The sequence below is a fragment of the Mirounga angustirostris genome, unplaced genomic scaffold (genome assembly GCF_029215605.1).
Source record: "Mirounga angustirostris isolate CCGP_5_RB_7025 unplaced genomic scaffold, mMirAng1.0.hap1 SCAF_8, whole genome shotgun sequence".
Classification (NCBI taxonomy): domain Eukaryota; kingdom Metazoa; phylum Chordata; class Mammalia; order Carnivora; family Phocidae; genus Mirounga; species Mirounga angustirostris.
The window spans coordinates 127,205,993-127,228,937 of NW_026991716.1; the positions used below are offsets into that span (position 1 = coordinate 127,205,993).

General features: G+C 34.6%; 1 protein-coding gene across 6 annotated transcripts in view; it reads left to right on the forward strand.

Moving 5' to 3' along the window:
• The window catches only part of STXBP5 (syntaxin binding protein 5), a 183,217-nt gene that overhangs the window by 65,925 nt on the left and 94,347 nt on the right, over window positions 1-22,945 (forward strand). For all 6 annotated transcript variants that reach the window (XM_045865709.3, XM_064598198.1, XM_045865708.3 and 3 more), the window contains exon 8: window positions 12,600-12,723. In XM_045865709.3, the coding sequence (XP_045721665.1) occupies window positions 12,600-12,723 (124 nt within the window). The remainder of the gene's footprint in view (window positions 1-12,599; window positions 12,724-22,945) is intronic.

The following is a 22,945-nucleotide window of genomic DNA, read 5'->3' on the forward strand; positions in this document are numbered from 1 at the left end:
TCCACCTCTAGCAAAGACATTTGGGAACCAAGGCAACAGGCCCCTCCCCCGGAAGGTCAGCAAGAAGCACTCGCCAAGACTAAGTTTACCGATCAATGAGAACAACAGAACTCCAGCGCTAGGGGAATACTGCACATAGAATTCATGGCTTTTTTCCCCTGATTCTTCAGTCTTTCAAAGTTAATTTTTTTAATTTTTTTTTTTTAATTTTACTTTTGCCCTTTTTCAACCAACATCTTATCGATCCCTTTTTTAAAAAAATCTTATTTTTCATTTTTAGAGTCATATTCTATCCCTTCATAGTAGTTAACCTTATTTTTGGTGTGTATATATATATATGTAATTTGTTCTCTCTTTAAAATTTTGGGATATAGTTTCTTCTAACAGACCAAAATATACCCTAAATCTCTAGGGTGTGGCTTTGTTCTACTCTCCTGCCTGATCACATTCTCTCCCTTTTTTTTTTAAAATCCTCTTCTTTCTTTTTTCAACTAACTTCTTATCAATTCCTTTTATAAAATCTTTTATAATTTTCATCATTACAGTCATATTCCATCCCTTCGTCGTATTTACCCTTATTTTTGTACATATAAGCTTTTCTTTCTTTAAAATTTTAGGAGGCAGTTTCTTCTAACAGACCAAAATATGCCCAAAATCTAGTGTGTGGCACTGATCTATGCACCAGCCTGATCATATTTGATCATACTCTGTTTTTTGGTTTTTTCTTTTTTTTTTTCTTTTTTCTTTCTTTCCCTTTCTTTTCCCCCATTTCAGGTCTCTTCTGATTTGTTTAGTGTATATTTATCTGGGGCCATTGTTCCCGTGTTAGCATTTTGTTCTCTGATTCATCTATACTCCTCTGGACAAAATGACAAGACAGAAAAAATCACCTCAAAAAGAACAAGAGGCAGTACCGACTGACAGGGACCTAATCAATACGGACATTAGTAAGATGTCAGAACTAGAGTTCAGAATGACGATTTTAAAGATACTAGCTGGGCTTGAAAAAAACATGGAAGATATTAGAGAAGCCCTTTCTGGAGAAATAAAAGAACTAAAATCGAACCAAGTCAAAATCAAAAAGGCTATTAATCAGGTGCAATAAAAAATGGAGGCTCTAATGCAAGGTTAAATGAGGCAGAAGAGAGAATTAGTGATCTAGAAGACCAAATGATGCTCTTTTATAAAGACGCTGAGAAAAAGAGAGATAAACAACTACTGGATCACGTCGGCAAAATTCGAGAGATAAGTGATACCATAAGACGAAACGATATTAGAAACAATATTAGAAGGATTGGGATCCCAGAAGAAGAAGAAAGAGAGGGAGGGGCAGAAGGTATATTGGAGCAAATTATAGCAGAGAACTTCCCTAATTTGGGGAAGGAAACAGGCATCAAAATCCAGGAGGCACAGAGACCCCTCCTCAAAATCAATAAAAATAGGTCAATACCCCAACATCTAATAGTAAAACTTACGAGTCTCAGAGACAAAGAGAAAATCCTGAAAGCAGCTCGGGAGAAGAGATCTGTGACCTACAATGGTAGAAACATCAGATTGGCAACAGACCTATCCATAGAGACCTGGCAGGCCAGAAAGGACTGGCATGATATATTCAGAGCACTAAATGAGAAAAATATGCAGCCAAGAATACTATATCCAGCTAGGCTGTCATTGAAAATAGAAGGAGAGATAAAAAGCTTCCATGACAAACAAAAACTAAAGGAATTTGCAAACATGAAACCAGCCCTACAAGAAATATTGAAAGGGGTCCTCTAAGCAAAGAGAGAGCCTAAAAGTAACATAGACCAGAAAGGAACACAGACAATATATAGTAACAGTCACGTTACAGTCAGTACAATGGCACTAAATTCATATCTTTCAATAGTTACCCTGAATGTAAATGAGCTAAATGCCCCAGTCAAAAGACCTAGGGTATCAAACTGGATAAAAAAACAAAACCCATCGATATGCTGTCTGCAAGAGACTCATTTTAGACCCAGAGACACCCCCAGATTGAAAGTGAGGGGTAGAAAACCATTTACCATGCTAATGGACACCAAAAGAAAGCTGGGGTGGCAATTCTTATATCAGACAAATTAGATTTTAAACCAAAGACTATAATAAGAGATGAGGAAGGACACTATCTCCTACTTAAAGGGTCTATCCAACAAGAAGATCTAACAATTTTAAATATCTATGCCCCTAAAATGGGAGCAGCCAATTATATAAGGCAATAACAAAAGCAAAGAAACACATCAACAACAATACAATAATAGTGGGGGACTTTAACACCCCCCTCACTGAAATGGACAGATCATCTAAGCAAAAGATCAACAAGGAAATAAAGACTTTAAATGACACACTGGACCAAATGGACTTCACAGATCTATTCAGAACATTCCATCCCAAAGCAATAGAATACACATTCTTCTCTAGTGCCCATGGAACATTCTCCAGAATAGATCACATCCTAGGTCACAAATCAGGTCTCAATGGGTACCAAAAGATTGGGATCATTCCCTTCATATTTTCAGACCACAATGCTTTGAAACTAGAACTCAATCACAAGAGGAAAGTTGGAAAGAACTCAAATGGAGGCTAACAAGCATCCTACTAAAGAATGAATGGGTCAACCAGGAAATTAAAGAAGAATTAAAAAAATTCATGGAAACCAATGAAAATGAAAACACAACTGTTCAAAATCTTTGGGATGCAGCAAAGGCAGTCCTAAGAGGAAAGTATATGGCAATACAAGCCTTTCTCAAGAAACAAGAAAGGTCTCAAATACACAACTTAACCCTACACCTAAAGGAGCTAGAGAAAGAAGAGCAAATAAAGCCTAAACCCAGCAGGAGAAGAGAAATAATAAAGATCAGAGCAGAAATCAATGAAATAGAAACCAAAAGAACAGTAGAACAGATCAACAAAACTAGGAGCTGGTTCTCTGAAAGAATTAACAAGATTGATAAACTCCTGGCCAGACTTATCAAAAAGAAAAGAGAAATGACCCAAATAAATAAAATCATGAATGAAAGAGGAGAGATCACAACCAACACCAGAAATACAAACAATTATAAGAACATGTTATGAGCAACTCTATGCCAGCAAATTAGATAATCTGGAAGAAATGGATGCATTCCTAGAGATGTATCAACTACCAAAACTGAACCAGGAAGAACTAGAAAACCTGAACAGATGTGTAACCACTAAGGAAATTGAAGCAGTAATCAAAAATCTCCCAACAAACATAATCCCAGAGCCAGATGGCTTCCCAGGGGAATTCTACCAAACATTTAAAGAAGAATTAATACCTATTCTTCTGAAACTGTTCCAAAAAAATAGAAATGAAAGGAAAACTTCCAAACTCGTTTTATGAGGCCACCATTTCCTTGATCCCAAAACCAGACAAAGACCCCATCAAAAAGGAGAATTACAGACCAATATCCTTGATGAACATGGGTGCAAAAATTCTCACCAAAATACTAGCCAATAGGATCCAACAGTACATTAAAAGGATTATTCACCACGACCAAGTGGGATTTATTCCTTGCCTGCAAGGTTGGTTCAACATCCGCAAATCAATCAGTGTGATACAATACATTAATAAAAGAAAGAACAAGAATCCTATGATCCTCTCAATAGATGCAGAAAAAGCATTTGACAAAGTACAGCATCCTTTCTTGATCAAAACTCTTCAGAGTATAGGCATAGTGGGTACATACCTCAATATCATAAGAGCCATCTATGAAAAACCCACAGCGAATATCCTTCTCAATGGGGAAAAACTGAGAGCTTTCCCCCTAAGGTCAGGAATGCGGGAGGGATGTCCACTATCACCAGTGCTATTCAACATAGTATTAGAAGTCCTAGCCACAGCAATCAGACAACAAAAAGAAATAAAAGGCATCAGAATTGGCAAAGAAGACATCAAACTCTCACTCTTTGCAGATGATATGATACTTTATGTGGAAAACCCAAAAGACTCCACCCCAAAACTGCTAGAACTCATACAGGAATTCAGTAAAGTGGCAGGATATAAAATCAATGTACAGAAAATCAGTGGCATTCCTACACACCAACAACAAGAAAGAAGAAAGACAAATTAAGGAGTTGATCCCATTTACAATTGCACCCAAAACCATAAGATACCTAGGAATAAATTAACCAAAGAGGCAAAGGATCTGTACTCAGAAAACTATAAAATACTCAGGAAAGAAATTGAGGAAGACACAAAGAAATGGAAAAACGTTCCATGCTCATGGATTGGAAGAACAAATATTGTGAAGGTGTCAATGCTGCCTAGAGCAATCTACACATTAAATGCAATCCCTATCAAAATACCATCACCTTTTTTCAAAGAAATGGAACAAATCATCCTAAAATTTGTATGGAACCAGAAAAGACCCTGAATAGCCAGAGGAATGTTGAAAAAGAAAAGCAAAGCTGGCGGCATCACAATTCCAGACTTCCAGCTCTGTTACAAAACTGTCATCATTAAGACAATATGGTACTGGCACAAAAACAGACACATAGATCAATGGAACAGAATAGAGAGCCCGGAAAGGACCCTCAACTCTATGGTCAACTAATTCTTGACAAAGCAGGAAAGAATGTCCAATGGCAAAAAGATAGTCTCTTCAACAAATGGTGTTGGGAAAATTGGACAGCCACATACAGAAGAATGAAACTGAACCATTTCCTTACACCACACACAAAAATAGACTCAAAATGGTTGAAAGACCTAAATGTGAGGCAGGAGTCCATCAAAATCCTAAAGGAGAACACAGGCAACAACCTCTTCGACCTCAGCTGCAGCAACTTCTTCCTAGAAACATTGCCAAAGGCAAGGGAAGTAAGGGCAAAAATGAACTATTGGGACTTCATCAAGATAAGAAGCTTTTGCACAGCAAAGAAACAGCAAACAAAACCAAAAGACAACCGACAGAATGGGGGAAGATAGTTGCAAATGACATATCAGATAAATGGCTAGTATCCAAAATCTATAAAGAACTTATCAAACTCAACAGTCAAAGAACAAATGATCCAATCAAGAAACGGGCAGAAGACATGAACAGACATTCAGACATTTTTCCAAAGAAGACATCCAAAGGCCAACAGACCCATGAAAAAGTGCCTAGTATCGCTCGGCATCAGGGAAATCCAAATCAAAACCTCAATGAAAGGGCGCTTGGGTGGCTCAGTTCGTTAAGCAACTGCCTTCGGCTCAGGTCATGATCCCGGAGTCCTGGGATGGAGTCCCACATCGGGCTCCTGGCTCAGCGGGGAGCCTGCTTCTCCCTCTGACCCTATCCCCTCTCATGCTGTTTCTCTCTCTCTCTCTCTCTCAAATAAATAAATAAATCTTTAAAAAAAAAAAAAAAAAACCTCAATGAGATACCACCGGACACCAGTCAGATTGCCTAAAATTAAGTCAGGAAAGAACAGATGTTGGCGGGGATGCGGAGAAAGGGGAACCCTCCCACACTGTTGGTGGGAATGCAGGCTGGTGCAGCCACTCTGGAAAACAGTATGGAGGTTCCTCAAAAAGTTGAAAATAGAGCTACCATACGACCTAGCAATTGCACTACTGGGTATTTACCTCAAAGATACAAATGTAAGGATCCGAAGGGGTATGTGCACCCGGATGTTTATAGCAGCAATGTCCACAATAGCCAAACTATGTAAAGAGCCAAGATGTCCATTGACAGATGAATGGATAAAGAAGATGTGGTATATACATACAATGGAATATTATGCAGCCAACAAAAGGAATGAGATCTTGCCATTTGCAATGACTTGGATGGAACTGGAGGGTATTATGCTGAGCGAAATAAGTCAAGCAAAGACATGTATCTTATGACCTTACTGATATGAGAGAGCACATGAGAGTTGGGAGGGTCAGAGGGAGAAGCAGGCTCCCTGCCGAGGAGGGAGCCCAATGCGGGACTCGATCCAGGGACTTCAGGATCATGACCTGAGCCAAAGGCAGTTGCTTAACCAACTGAGCCACCCAGGCGCCCCGGTGATGGGTATTAAAGAGAGCAGGTACTGAGTGGAGCAATAGGTGTTATACGTAATGAATCTTGGAACACTACATGAAAAACTGATGATGTAATGTATGGTGATTAACATAACATAATAAAAATAAATAAATATAAAGACCCAGAAGTGTTAGCAAAAAGATGGAAAAGTAATGTTAGCACCAAATTAGAAGAGTCCTGAAACGGCTGTATTAATATCAACAAAGTAGATGTACAAGTGCTTTCTTCAAGACCAGAACACCATTATTTTCAAAGATACATGGAATATTCACCAAAATAGACCATCGTTTGTGCCATAAAATCAATCATTATAATTTTAGAAAAATTGAAATCATTAAAATCATGTTCGTTTAGTGTAATAGAATTAAATAAGAAATAATAAGGTAGATGAAAAATCTACAAATATTTGAAAGTGAAACAATATACTTTAATGGGTCAAAGAAGAATCAGAAAATGAGAAAGTATTTTGAACTGAAAAAAAGATGTGAAAATAGGACATATGGAAGTCTATGAAATGCTGTTAAAGTTTTCAGTAAAGCATTACTTATGTTAGAAAACAAGAAGAGTCTCAGATCAATGCCCTCAAGCTTCCACCATAAGAAACAAGAAGAGTAAATTAAATCCAGAGTGAGTGGTAGAATTGAAATAACAAATAAATGAAATAGATAACATAAAAACAATAGAGAAAATTCGTAAAATCCTCATTTAGTGGAGTTCAATAAAATTGGTAAACACACAGCCACAGTGATAACAAAAAAAGAGAAAAGGCACAAATTACCTATAACAGGCATGAAAGAGGAGGTTATTCAATTTCTACAGAAATGCAGAGAGACTGGTAAGGAAATATGTGCAATTTCATTCCAATAAATTCAGCAAATCAAGTGGACAAATGCCTTGAAAGACACCAAATTCCTTGAAAGTACCAAATCCCCTTCTAAGAGAAATATTTAACCTGAGTAGCTTTATATTTATTAAAGAAATTGAATTTTTAATGAAAATGTTTCCCATGAAGAAACCTCCAGGTTCAGAGGGCTTACTGGTAAATTTTAGCAAATAGTATTCACTGTACCCAAACTCCTTCCAAAAATGGAGGAGAATATACTTCCCAATTCATCCTGTGAGGGCTGCATTATCTTCATACCAAAACCTGACAAAGAAATTGTAAGAAAGCTGCAGACTATTGAACAGATATGCAGTAGAGATGCAAAGTCATAAAACTTATTCTTAATAAAGAGTAACAAATATAATGACTAAATCTTACGTTTAAATAATAATGCTGTAGATGTAAGATCTAACTTCTAAATTGACTTGTTCTAAGGTAAACTGAGTGAAAATTTCTGGCTATATTTCTATGAGTTCATGCTATTTTACCTCTTGTTTCATATAAAAATACCTTTATATCTGATTCTTAATGCAGATTGCCAAGTGTATAATTTTAGACATTGAAGAAATTATTATAGTTCTCACTTAGGTTAAAGTTTTAAGGTTAAAACTTTAAGACCTTCACAAAATACCACCGCACACCCCCCTTCCTCCAATATTTACTTTCTATCAGTGGTGTTTTACTTCAGTCAAATTCATTTTTATTATACTGGGGCAAATAAATAGCATTATGATATCAATTCTGAACATTTCTAATATAATAGAAGTTCTTGGTGCAGTTTTAATTGTTCATTTGATTTCTTGAAGATGATTTAGATGGGTGGGAGTAATTGAAACAAATTCATCTTTACCCTTAAGCTTTTGTTGCTTTATGTAACCATAGTATTTTTCGAATTGAGAAACTTACCTGGCTTTATGTCTAAATGATAGACTTTGAGCGTACTTGGGGTAGTATTCCTAGTTTTCTACAGATATTTTCTGCATAGGATATTTTAATCTATATAAAATTATATTTCTTCAATGACATTTCATTCTTTTTAGGCTATAAATAGTATTAAGATATTAGTACTCTTTCTGTAGTAACCTAATGTGTTGGCAGAAGTGAAATACGGCATTATTGATGTTTTAAGACAGTAATTTAGTACTTATCAAACTATTTTAATGGTTATTCTTTGTCATGTCTAGAATCGATCAGTGACTTGTATTCTGGTTTCATGTTGTTTTTTCCTAGTAGACTGAGAAGCCACAGATAGATATATAGGCATAGAAAAAAATAATAGTATGTACATTGCTAGTGCTGTGAATACATTTATCTCATGACTGTCAGTCTTTTAAAAAAGAATATTGAAATAATATGTTTGTAACTCACAGCATTGGAATCAGTAAGATTTTAAAAAATTATGTTTCACCCTATAGATATTCACTGAAACATTTATTCCTTTAAAGTTTCTTTTCAATGTTTAGAAAGGTGCTTTTAGTTTTTAAGACAGCTTATTTTCTGTTTATCTCTCTTACACACACACACACTCCCCAAAGATAGAACAATGCTTAGAATGAATAATTTGTTTACATTTTCGGAATATCTAGAAGAGTTTCATTTGGGTTTTATTTTTAATGGAAATAGCAGTGTTTTCAATTTATGCCTGTTAACATCTTTAGAGAAGAGAAGCTATAAATCACTTAATATCCAATATATAATAATTTTATCAACTATTTTACAAAAATGTGTTGTTCTATGATTATCTTACTCAATTAAACAGTATTACTGTTATCTCCCTTCTACAATGGAAATAATATTAAAATGTTCATAAGTTAAAATACTAGGGCCAAAACTGTACAGTTTAATGTATTATTCATATATACAAAAAATAATTCATCCAGTACTCTAAGCACTCACTTTATTATTTGATAACATGAGAATAAGAAAACTAGAGTGTTTTCAGTATTTCCTTTCCATGTATTTGCAAGCATTATAATTTAAAATCAAAGTCTATTACAAAATTTTTTTCTTACCATTTCGGTGACATTTTCTAAGGTTTTAGGAATAGTAATTATACTAGCAATCAATGTTGCTTTTGAATATAATTTTAAGATCTTATTTTCTAGGGGAAAAGAAATTATTTTTGGTGTAAGTCTGCTATAAATGTTAATCAGTTTATGTATAATGTAGGAATAGCTGGACTAAGATTTATATACAACTTTTATTATGAAGTGATTCTAATCATACTGCTCAGTTTGCAAAACAAGTAAATAGGGAATTTATTTAATTTCCCCAGTATTTTGAGTTAGTGAGTGTAAAATTTGATGGGTAAATAGCTAGCCTGTTATCCCTTCCAGAAAATTATTCTTAAAGATGCTCTCTTAATTGATAAGAATAGCACAAAGCATCATATGTACTGCTTTTGCCAAAGCCAAATAGATATCATAGTTTTAAAAAAGGTATCAGAGTAGGCAGTGCTCATGCTTTTCTTTTAATTTTCACAGATGAGAATACTGTCATACTGTTAATCCATTAACTGCCTCATGAGCTTTATTACAGTTACGATTTCTTGTCAGACACTGCATCTTTTAAAGAAATATTTTTAGATTTGTATATATTGCTCCTGTGGCTTATGCCAATAGCTATATCATCTTCCCTCCTTTTCCTCTACATTTTTTCTCCATCCTGAATTCATCATGTTTCTCTACAACTTTTGTATATCTCCTTTATTATGTTAGTTTCCATTCATTTTGCCCTTGATCTCTCCTATTTCCCTTCATCTGTATCTATAGTTTCCCATTTTTTAAAAATCAAGTCACCTCTTAAGAATCTTCTGGACATTTCATATCTTGGAAAAGTAAGCCAATTTACATACAAAATTCCTCAACCCTAGTTGATGGTACCTACTTTATATCTCATATCATCTCCCATGAATTACTCAGTTTTGCTCCTAACCCACCTTCTGATTGTAAAGGTGTGCCAGGTTTGGTTAGTTAGATTTGCTATTCCCACTTTGTTTACATAAATTTCTACTTCATTTTCTCAAAAGGACTAAAGAAAAAGTAAAACTGCATGTTTTATACTTATGTAGTTTATATGTGGTATGTATTATACACATACTTTATATATATATACATAATGCTACTTAAGTGTATATCAGTATACTTACCCATATACTATACTTAGATAATATATACATATATACATATAATACAGGCATATTTAAGTAGCATATGTGTAGTATTACATGCAGTGGTATTAAAGAGACTATTAGAAAAAAGTGATATCTTGTATGAAGTTGAATTTGTATTTAGGAAATTGCAGAAATAATTGAAAAAATCATGTATATTTATTGCATGCATAAGTTTGTATTTGGTTATTCTTTTATGGAGTATTTTCTGGCATTTGTTTCTCTCTGTTATCCAAAATAATTGTGAACCACTGGTCCCTATAATTAGTATTTACTTTTGGAATAGTTAATAATTTAATACTGTCTTTAAAGTAAATGGTACTTTTAAACAAAGGTGTATATGATTTTCTTTAGCAAAGTAGAAATAGTAATTCTTTATAAATATTATATATTTATGTGTATGATATACATTTATATGTAGGATAAGATTAGAATGTTTTTATTTATATATTCAGACAACACTGAAGATAGCTCTTGTATTTCCCTTATCACCTTAAAAAAATATTTAAAAGCTTTGTATAGCTGCTTAGCTCTACTTATATTTTACAGAAATAATTTCATCTATTAAGGCTATTAAGGGATTATTTTAAGATTGAGTTTATGGAATGTCATATATGTATCTTGGAATAAGCTTATTACTGTTGAGTAGGCTTTTATTTAGGGGGTGTCTGAGTGGCGCAGTCAGTTAAGCTTCTGCTTCATGATTTCAGCTCAGGTCGTGATCTCAGGGTTGTGAGATCGAGCCCCATGTTGGGCTCCATGCTCAGCGCAGAGTCTGCTTGAAATTCTCTCTCCCTCTCCCTCTGCCCCTCCCCGTGTGCTCACGCTCTATCAAAAATAAATGAATAAATCTTTAAAATAAATGAGTAAATCTTTAAAATAAAAGATTGTAGGGGTCCCTGGGTGGCTCAGTTGATTAAGCGTCTGCCTTTGGCTCAGGTCATGATCTCAGGGTCCTGGGATCAAGTCCACATCCGGCTCCCTGCTCAGTGGGGGAGCCTACTTCTCACTCTCCCTCTGCAGCTCCCCCTGCTTGTGCTCTCTCACTCTCTCTGTCAAATAAATAAATAAAATCTTTAAAAATAAATAAATAAAAGATTTTATTTAGAAATTTGTTAGAGATACTTTGAACTTGAAATATTGTGTTAAATATTGGCATTTAGAAACACAGCTAATTGTCTTTATCCATCTTCATTTAAATTTTAATACTGTTTTAAATATATAAGCATATGAGGAGCCCAAATAAATGGACATTGAGGAAGATGATAGTAAATGTTGACTTGTATGTAAGTGGAACTCTTAAGGTTCAGTTCCATGGTTTTGTGCTGTCCTCAGCAGTTCTGCCTTCCAGTAGAGCAGCTTTTAAAGTCAATTGACCATTAATAACTAGAAATGTATCAACTTGAGTTGAAAAGAAGTAATTTAAAGAACAGAAATCACCCAGGAGAATGATTTAAAAAAAAATTTTTTTTGCAGGCAAAATAAATAATATTAAAACCAAAAAATTAAAAGGTTATATACTTTGGTCATATAAAAGTATTTTTCAGATAGTTTTTAAGTGGCTCAGAGGCATAAACTATCTAATCAAAAAAGTGTCCCTTCAGGGGCGCCTGGGTGGCTCAATCCTTAAGTGGCTGCCTTCGGCTCACATCATGATCTTGGGGTCCTGGGATCAAGCCCCGCATCAGGCTCCCTGCTCAGCAGGAAGCCTGCTTCTCCCTCTCCCACTCCCCCTGCTTGTGTTCCCTCTCTTGCTGTCTATCTCTGTCAAATAAATAAAATCTTTAAAAAAAAAAAAAGTGTCCCTTCAGATTTTAAAAATCATCTCATTACTGTGAGAAATGGATAACATGTCTTGAAGCTCTCAATCTGAGGTATTTTTAATTGATCCTAATTCCAAATATACATTTTTGTCTCCAAATTTTAGTTAATTTAAAAAATTTGTTCTAGGGGTGCCTCGGTGGCTCAGTTGGTTAAGCATTTGCCTTTGGCTCAAGTCATGATCTCAGAGTCCTGGGGTCCAGCCCCACATCGGGTGGGGCAGATTCAGTAGAGAGTCGGCTTCTCCTTCTACCCTTTACTCTCCTCTTTCTCTCTCTCAAATAAATAAATAAAATATTTTTAAAAATTGTTCTGTCTAATACAACCAGTTTTTCTGATGAGATATTGGTTGTAATTACTTGGTAATTTATGTGTATGTGTAGTTTATTCTAAGAATCTATAAGAATACATTCTGTTTTTCTGAACTCATTAATAATACGTATATCACTATTATATCATTCTTATGCTGGCTTAAGGAATAAAGTAAAAATAATTTAAAATAGTGTCAATACCATATTAAATCTCATTTGCATTAAAGAGGGTTATGGAAATGTATAATTAATGTGTTGACTTCAGCTTGGAAAATAATGAAAAATTTTAAAGGGAAAATTATAATACCAATTGTGTATAGCTTGGTTTTTAGATTTTGTTTCTAAAAATGGAATTCTTCACTCCTCTTCTATAGGCTATTCACTCTGTTGCTTGGCATCATGAGGGAAAACAATTTATTTGCAGTCATTCAGATGGCACCTTGACTATATGGAATGTTAGGTCTCCAGCTAAGCCTATACAGACAATCACTCCACATGGTAAGAACGTATTCCTTTTGAACACTACATAAATTGTGATGTACAATAAACTGTTTGGAGTTTCCATTTGGATTTACTTGTTTTTGAGGATAAGAATGAGTTTTCTTTCATTTTGAGGAAATTAAAAATATGTATACATTTAGAAATAAAATGTAACAACCAGGTAATACAATCTCAAATTAATTGTATTTACAATTGAAATTTCAAATTTGAACTTTGAGAAAGTGAATGGTACATTATATTCTGAATATTGTTTGTCCAGTAGTCCAGAAAGTAAGTAATTTTGTGAATGATACAGGACTGACTTTAAGCCTTTGTCATCTTAAAGTTATCAATTGCAAGTTGCTAATACACACATACACATACATACACATAACAGTTTGCAGAAACACTTTGAACTCTACAAAAGGTAATTTTATGCATTGAAGTATTATGTCAAAGGTGTCCAAGATCACCCCAGGTTTAATGATTTACTAGTAAGACTCACAGGACTCAGCAAAAAGATGAAGAGCAAAATCAGCAAAGGGAAAAGGTACATGGGATGAAGTCTGGGAGAAGCCAGGCTCAAGCTTCCAATGGTCCTTTCCCAGAAGAGTGACACAAGACATGCTTACTTCCTTTAGCAATGAGTTATTACCAGGTGTGTGAAATGTTGTCTATTGTGGAACTCATTTGAGCCCAGGAGCCCAGAGTTTTTATTGGAATCAGTCCATAGCACTTTCTACTCACAGCACGCACCAAAATTTCAGATGCCCAGAAGGAAATCAGGGATTCACAGGAATTGTTTTGTTCATACAAACAACTTAGGCACAGTGTACCACCCTTATCAGTCTGGGAATGGTGGAAACCATCTTGAAAGCCAGTTACCAGATGCCAACCAAGAGCTAACCTTTTGAGGGGATAGCAGTCTCAGGCTTGCTTGTTCTTTTCTGTGCAAGAGCTATTTATAGAACCTCTAAAGTTTTATTAGGGTGTTTATGAACAGATTACGAAGGCCTTCCTTGAGTTTGGATGAAGTTTAGGAATTTGCATTTCTTTATTAATCTGCATTCTCCAACCACCCTAAGAGACTCTTAGCCAGTGGATTTAGGGAGATTAAAGGAACTGTTCTTTACATTGGTAGTCTGTTGAAGAATATCCTTGTGGTATTGCTAATATTTCATTGTTTGCTTTAAAATTATCAGTGCCCGCTTTAAAAAAGTATTGGTCCATCCTGAATTATTGCAATGTAGAAATTAAAGAAATAGTAAAATTAAATATTTATCTGTGGCAGGATGGGTTTTTAGAGTTGTTTGTTTTTTAGAAAAAAATAGTAATTCATAAAGCCACACATTTTAGTATACTTTACCATTGCCTTGTGGTTGCAGTCATCTGGAAAAGCCCTAATTTTAAATTTGCTCTGGGTCTATTTATGCATGCATCCAGGGGATAGATAGCCCTTATGATTGAGGTTCCAGTTTTTCTTAATATATTTTCATTCTTTATTCTTTATTCATTCTTTCATTCTTGGTGATACACCTGAGAATTACCATAAATTTTAGGATTTCCTAAGACCTCTAGAACCTAAGTATCCTGAAAACCAAAAAAGATGATTAGTCTTAAAAACTTTCATTTCAAATTTAGAGAAAATGAACCTAGTATCAAAGGCAGTAGAAATATGTAACATTGGCTTTGCAGTTTTAAGTCTATCTAAATTTTTATCTTTTTTTATAAGAATGGTACTTTTTTCTTTTGAATCACTTGAGAGTAAGTTGTTGACATACTGCCCAGTCACCCCAAAACATTCCAATATCTATTTTTTACAAATAAGGACATTATCCTGTATCACCAAGTTTTGCCTTTTATCAAAAGGGTCTATATGCAGATTACATTTAGTTGTTTCAAACTGAAACAGTTCTTGAGCCTTTTCTTGAGTTTCATAACTGACAAATTTTGAATATTCTAGGTCAATTATTTTATAGAATGTGTCCGCATTTGGTTTTGTCAGATGGTTTTTCATGCTTAGAATCAGGTTTGGAATATCTTAAAACGATTGATGCATTCTTTTTGCTGCCTCTCAAGTGGAACTTGTGTTTGATTTGTTCAAATTGATGGTGTCTTATACCTTGATCTCTTGATTAAACTTCTGTCTGTTAGATTTCTCTATTATAATGTTCTTTTTCCTGTGAAATTGATAACTATTTTTGATTTGTATTTGTGATCAATAAATATTTGGATTTGAAGGAGGTACTTTGAGACTCTATCAACATACTGTTCCTCCTCAAACTTTTATCCTCTGGTTTTAGCACCTGTTGTTGTTTCTTGGCTGGGTTAATTTTATTGTGGTAATTGCCAAATGGTAACTTTTCTATTTAATCTTGACCTCTCTTTATATCAAAAACTTAGATCTTTGGGAGCAGACTCTGAGAAGTGGCATAAGTAAGTTTCTGTAGAGTTTATAGTATCTTAGCAAAAGAGGGCCACTAGCTAAAATTATTTTTTTTATTATTTTTTTTTAAAAAGATTTTATTTATTTATTTGAGAGAGAGAGAATGAGAGAGAGCACATGAGAGGGGGGAGGGTCAGAGGGAGAAGCAGACTCCCTGCTGAGCAGAGAGCCCGATGCGGGACTCGATCCAGGGACTCCAGGATCATGACCTGAGCCGAAGGCAGTCGCTTAACCAACTGAGCCACCCAGGCGCCCCCTAAAATTATTTTTAAACAAGACAAAGAATATTTGATTTAGTATTTTTTTTTCAAAATTAAAATCCAAACAAAATGTAAATACTTTTTTTCTGTGGCAGGTGTTAAGTAGGATGGCATTTATTGCATATTATAGCAGTCTAAAAATGTAGATGATCAGATGTACTCTTTATTTATAAAATATGAATTATTTTTGATAGTAGTAATGTTTACTGCTTATTTTTAGTGGTAGGTAACTTACCAGAGTTAAATTTATGTTGATAGCTGATTTCAGTGACAAAACTAAGTGCATTTTTACACATTAAAGCACAAAAATGTGTTTTTCATGCCATGACAAGGTGTCATGTATTCCATATATATCCCTACTTTATGGTATATAATTTTGGTATACTAAATGTCTGCTTTGATGGATTGAAAATTAGGGTTATTTTCTCATTACTGTCTTCTGTTGTGATCTCTTGCTTTTACTTTCTGGCAGTTATGGTAAATTACTTTATACTAGACTTAATTTTTTTTCCGTTTCGGGTTTTTTCTAATTTAAACCTATTTAATGGTTGTTTGAGTATCTTCTTCTTAAAAAACATTTGTAAGTATTACCTTGATAGCTAGGAACTAATTGTACTTTAAGACTCCTACCAGTACTTCATTATGTGATGTTTAGTGTTAAGAATAGTTTAAGATATCCTTGAATAATCTGTTCAGAAGACATATTACATCAGCCTAACATGGGGTTTTAAAACCAGAAGACCTGTGGTCAAGCCCTGGTTCCATAATCTCTGGGTCTATGACCTTTGGGAAGTCAGTTAACTTTTCTGAACTTCAGCCTTCTCATCTATAAATGGAGATAATTAAATTTAATCTTCTCATATGGTTGTTATGGAGATTATTTTTATTTATTCAACAAATATTGGATCTACCATGTAATAGGCACAGTTCTACATCCTGGATTAAATAAGCAAAATGTAAGTGAAAGTACCTGAAAATTGTGATGTGCTATACGTATGTGATCATAATAAATATAAATCTGCATATGCTATTAATTTGTTAGGCTATGACTGAAAGATTGTTAGTGTTCCCCAAAATATATTCCATATATGAATTTTTCTTATATTAATGAGTTTTTCGGTGAAAAGCCATGTTATAGTCAAAGATTTGGAAATGCTGAATTAAAGTTGAGCATTCTCTTCAACGTTAAGACTTCTTAACTTTTAATGTGTACTATAAATTTCTAAGAGGGAGAATATACACACACACACATATAAATATTTATTATACTGGTTTATATATACATTTATTTTATGTGGCTTTTCACAAATTTATTTGACTTTAATGTCTTTCATTCGGAGAACATCTTGTGGTTCTCCAGTGCTCTCTAAAATACACTTTGAAGAATGATGGCCTTGAACTATAATTGAATCCTAAGACAGTTCTCTCCAGATTTGTTAGCTGTGTTCAGTTTATCCTTGGATGTCATCTTTCATTGCTTAAGTTGTTTGATAGCAAACTCTTATTCTGAGGGGCAGAGCAGTTATCTAGATAGTGATGATAAAATAGCCAGCAAAGGAAAATAATTTGATTCATTTAAGATAATTTTTTGATATAATATTGGATAATTTTGCAATGCATATAAAAATGGTTGATAGTTAATATTTTTTTTGGAAAGTTTTCATTTGTGTGTCTGAAATACTTAACAGATGATTTGTTTACTAACTAAAAGAGTGATAGCTCCCTTTTATATGGTTTTTATGAATATCAGAGAACATTTCCTGGCAGTGAGACAACCTGGAATGTAACTCTAGCTTTGCTATGTGTGGAAATACTTTCTGGAGATAATTACTGTTCTCTGGGACTTTAGTTTCATCATCTGTAAAATGGCAGGAATGTACAAGGTGATTTTTAAGGTATAAAGTTTTGTGAATATGTGGAAATTAAGCAGGATTTGTTCCACCTATTGACTACAGAGTCATTTCATCTTGGTGGGCTGTAAATTTTGTATTTCTGTGTGGTAAGCCTAGGGGTGAGTTCTGCTTCTCTCTTTTTGACCTGTTTCCTCTGACAAACAAACTTTCATAATTTAGGAGGGAAGAATTTGATAGTCCTGGCATAGCTCATACATTTACGATGAAGCAATCATCATGGTTCAGTGAGTTGCTGGCTCAGGGCACCACAGGATCTCCCTTGTAACCCTGGGTATGTGTGTGTCAAAGTGTCATTTCTCTGATTGTCATCTTCACCAACATTAGGTGATTCTCAAAGGAAATGGAGGTGATAGATGGTCAAAATCGATAGGTGTCCATTATAGGAAATGACAGTTTAAAATTTAGCTTCTGGAGCTTATTCATCAGTGTGATCAATGTACTTCTTAAGGAATAAACCAAGATTGGGGAACTTTATTAAGTGTCACTGAAGAAAAAATTTTACATAAGTAAAAGTCAATGTAATAGTTTAAGGATGTGACCTACAAAAATTTCTATTAATCTCCTTTTAAGATTCACCTGAGCATAAAACATTCAATAAATAATAAAACCATACTGCAGTTCTTTATATAGTTCATTACAAAGTTTTCCTCAGTTTATGAATTTGAAAGGACTTACCAGACTCTACAGAACATAGTAAAACTTTTATGCAAGTAAAACTTTTCTTTAAAGGCAAAGGATGTCCTGCAGCAGGAGAAACACAATGCAGGTAAGCATTCCGAGAGGCATCCCACATGCAGGCTCCCACAGACACATGTATCCAAGGATTGTGCTGAGTCTTCAGCTCCAACCACCTAGATCTAGCTTCTGAGAAACTCAGTTTACCCTTTCAGTTATCAAGCCAGTCTTGTCACACCAGTTAAGCCAGTTGCCAGCCGTCAGTAAAACTGTTACACTGGGGGTCACTGGGGGAGTTTTGGGAGTTTGGGATCTTGAACAAGCATATCATAAATCCCACTGCCCTTGGCCACGAGTCAAAAATCAGGTATCCAAGTGTCTCTAGTCCAGCTATAAATCAACTCTGTCTTCATACTTACTAAAGAAAGAGCACCCTCCTCATTTTGGACTAGTATTATTAACAATGTCATTCTCCAGTTTGAAGCCTTTTATTTTCTAGAACATCACTGTTCAATAAAAATATAATGCAAACTGCATGTGTAATTGTGAATTTACTAATAACTATATGAAGAGCAGTTTAAAATGTAAAATTGTTTTTAATAATAAATGTTTAACTCAAAATATCATTTAAATATGTAATCAACTTACAAACTTGAGATATTTCACATCCCTTTTTGTACTCTTTGAAATCTGTGTACTTTATGCTTGGACCAGCCACATTTTAAGTGCTCTATAGCCATGTGTGAGTGGTGGCTACCATACTGGATAGCCAGCTCTAGGCTGAAAACATAATTGCTGTGTAACAACTGTATCAGTTAGAAAATGTGTTCTGCATTCTAGATATCAAAATTACAAACAAAGGAGACCCTTATTTTTGTCAGTGATCCTCACTTATTTTTAATGCATCTTTTCATTCAATAGACATTTATTGATCACCCGCTATGTACCGGAGATTAAATGCTGGAAGTGTATTCCCCTTGAAGAACTCAGAATCCAGTGAATGAAAATGATCTATTAATGGATTACTAAAATACATAAGTGCTGATACAGGTGTACATAATATGCTGTGGAAATAGAATTAGTATGCTTTTGGATGAAGTGTGTAGGAAGATTTCACAAATTCAAGTTATATGAGCTTGGTCTTAAAGGATGAGTGGGGAGTGATAAGATGGGAAAGAGCAGAGCAAGGTTATTTTAGTCAGAAGATACAAAGACATAATCAAAAGCCAGGGTATCCTTAGAAAACTGCTAATAGTTTAATATGGCCAGAGTTTAAAATACTTTTGGGAAAGATGCAGGAAACAATGGCAGAACTGCATATGGAGGCAAGAATATATATTGTAGTATGCTAAAGAGTTTGGACATCCTGATGGAGACCTAAATGATTTTACAGTGAGAAACTTAAAATTTATCTTTTGGAAATACTACTTTGATGCATTAGGAGAGCTGGGGGCAGAAGAGGGAGACCAATTAAGAAGCTTTTGTAAATGATAAATAATGAACATTTCAATTGTGACAGCAAATGGGAAGAAATGGACATACATGAATACAATTTTGGAATTTAATCAACAGAACTGAGGCCAATTTTTTTGTGGCTGGGTGGTTTATAGGAATGGGAAGCAGGGCATAGTAAAAGATAAGAAATCAGATGTGACTTGGAGGCTTATATGATTTATTAAGTTGTTTTATAATTAACCAGCTCTTTTAAACAACTTATCAAGGTAGTTCATAGGTGTCTGAACAAGCACCAGTTGAGTAAGCACAGGTTTTTGCTGCTCAGGGACACAGCAAGTAAGAAGTGAAATGACATCTAGTGGTGAAATCAGGTGATCTTCTAAACATCCTTTAATTTACATATGCTTTATAAAAATCATAGCAAGTGCCTTATTACTTGATTTGATTTAGAAAAAGATTAGTCTAGGATTACAGATGAATAAATTGCCTTTCTGGAATATAAGCAATAATTGGTGACATAATTTTAAAAATCTGAGTTGAAATCAGATTATGCCTATCAAAAGGACTCATTAATTTCCAAGCAAGATTCATGAAGAAAGATCACTGTAAAAACTGCAACATTTGACTTACAGAGATAATAAAACTACTCTGTTACCATCCTTGTAGGGGGTGGGAAAAAAGTTTACTTACAAAGAAATAAAAATCAGACTGACTTTAAACTTTATTACAAGTTTAAATACTGGACATAGGAGAGGAACATAGAAGACTATTGAGCAAGACAAAAGCTAAGAATTTTGTACCTAGCCAGGTTTTTTGCATGATATATAAGCTCAAACTTGTAAAGATATACCATCCAATGCCCTTCCTTAAAAATTGTTCTAGCTACTGAAAGATTGGTGGTGAATATTGGAATAAGTTAAATTGAGTTATAGCTGAATAATTGTTTACTTCATGAAGCAAAATGCATACAAATAATAACTTCTGAAAAAAATGTAAAATGTAAATGTAATAAATGTAAAATTTGTGTCTGTAATCTCAAATTATATCAGTCTGACACTCCCATTAGAGCTTTGGGTAGTAGAAGGAGAATAAAGGCCTGAGGCTGGCCTTCAGAGCAACCATTTAAATTCTTTACTGAAAGCTCACATATTTCTGAACAGATTGAAATAGTGGTTGAAATTCTGTGTTCCTTGTACAGTGTGAGGGACTACTTTTCAGATTTAGGCCTCCTTTTTTCCTACCTTTCTTTTTTTCGTGCCTTCCCCCATGTTCAAGCAGCCCAGTGACCAGCTACACTATGTCAAAAATCTTAACACATGTTCTTCAAAAATATATTTCTAAAATTATGTATATTAGTACACATATATTTAAATATGAGGGGTTTTGTCATTGTTTTGCATACAATGGAATTATATTAATCTTTTTTGTATTTTTTTAATCTACTCTCCTTGAAGAAAGTCCCTTCATGTCATCTGGCACAGCTCTAATTCCTTCATTTTAATGGTCGTGTAATAGCCAATTCTGTTCCTAGTTTTTCACAAGGTATTCAGCCATTCCAACATAAAGAGCAGTCACTTTATTTTCAGTTCTTGATCACTATAAGTTACGCTCTACCATCTTGTACATATTTGATAGGCCAATGCCTTTTGTTTCTATGGAACAAATGCTTAGGAGTAGAATTGCTCTTCCTAAGAATTAAAGTTTTAAATATTTCTATTTTTAATTAGTGTTCTCAGACTGCCTTCCAAAGAGACTGTACCCTTTGCACATTTCTTTCAGTCATGTATGAGTACCTCTTTGACAACAATCCCGCCAGCAGTAGGTATTAAAGCTCATTTTACTTTCTGTATTTTACTTTTTTTTTTTTTAAACTTCCTCTTTTCTCAAGGTTTCAAAGTTGACCAGAGATGAATGACTGGGGCTTTCTTCTTTCTTAGGTATTTTCTGAGCATGCACATGACCTTGCATGTGTGTGCAACCTTTTAGTCCTGGAGTGTGTTCAGTTCTTCAGGATTTTCTTTTAATTCTTGCCCAGGCTCTTATTTGACTCACCTGAAACCACAGCCTTAGGCAGTTGTGATATTATTTCTGTGATGCCCTGGAAGTGGAAGGCTTTCTGTACCTCTGAGCTGATGTCTGTGTCAAATGAAATTGCCACAGCACCCTGGGAATAGAGGTTTCCAGGGAGCTCCGCTGGGACAAAATATTGATTGTGGTTTAGGGAAGCTGGTTTTAACGGAATTGGCAAAAAAAAAATTCAGCCCTCTTTGTTGCTGATACTATTGCATATTCATGTCTACCTAGCCACCTAGCTGGGGAGTGAGGAGGATGGGAATAACCCTCATCAGAATGTTCTAGTCCTCCCTGTCTTACCAAGGTTCAGTCATTTCTATTGGGTAGACAATGTTCCACTTGTTTTGTGGCTTCAGTTTATTTCCAGAGTTCTGAAGTGATTAACTTTAGTTGTTTTGCTAGTATTTCCATTTTTGTGGGAGACAGAGGTCCTTACTTTTTTCTGGAAATCCATTTTCTTTCCTAGTTTCCTTCACTATTTATAGGTCGTGAGTCTACCATGTGAACTCCAAAGTCATTTTGTGCAAATCCGAGAAAAGCTGTTGGAATTCTAATTACATTAAATTTATGAATTAATTTTAGAAGAATTGACATTTTAGGATTTTAAGTTTTCTTGACTGGAAACATGATTAAAACCAATGAAGACTTAATTATTTAAATGTATACTTCTGTGTAGTTTTAAAATTTTTCTAAGAATTCAGTCATAAATGACACTAGGAAAGATGTTTGTAACATATGATGGATACAGTATTAATGACCTTTGAATATAAAATTTATTTTTAAATGTAGAGAAGATAACATACAAGCATAGGTAAAGGACATAAGCTATTTTTATTTTTTTTATTTTTTTGAAGATTTATTTATTTATTTGAGAGAGAGAGAATGAGAGAGAGAGAGCACATGAGAGGGGGGACGGTTAGAGGGAGAAGCAGGCTCCTCGCCGAGCAGGGAGCCCGATGCGGGACTCAATCCAGGGACTCCAGGATCATGACCTGAGCCGAAGGCAGTGGCTTAACCAACTGAGCCACCCAGGCGCCCCGACATAAACTATTTTTAAAAGAAGACATACAGATGACCAGAAAGTCGAAGAATATTGTTAAGAGATTAAAACAATACAGATTAAAATTAGATACCCTTTCCACTTAAAAACAACAAAAAAATAGCACTGTTTGGGAAGAATGTGGCAAACTGTGGTCTTAAACAGCTAATGGAAGTATGAATTGGTACAACCTGTTTGGAAGACAGTTTGACCCAGATATTCCTTTTCCTAAGAATTAATCCTAAGGAAAAATCATTAATTTACTCACTTATTAAATAGTTACTGAGTGCCCACTGATATGTCGAACAACGTTTGTCACCAGGGATACATCAACAGAAAGCACATATACACTTAAAAATTTTGCTTTCACAGAATTTAC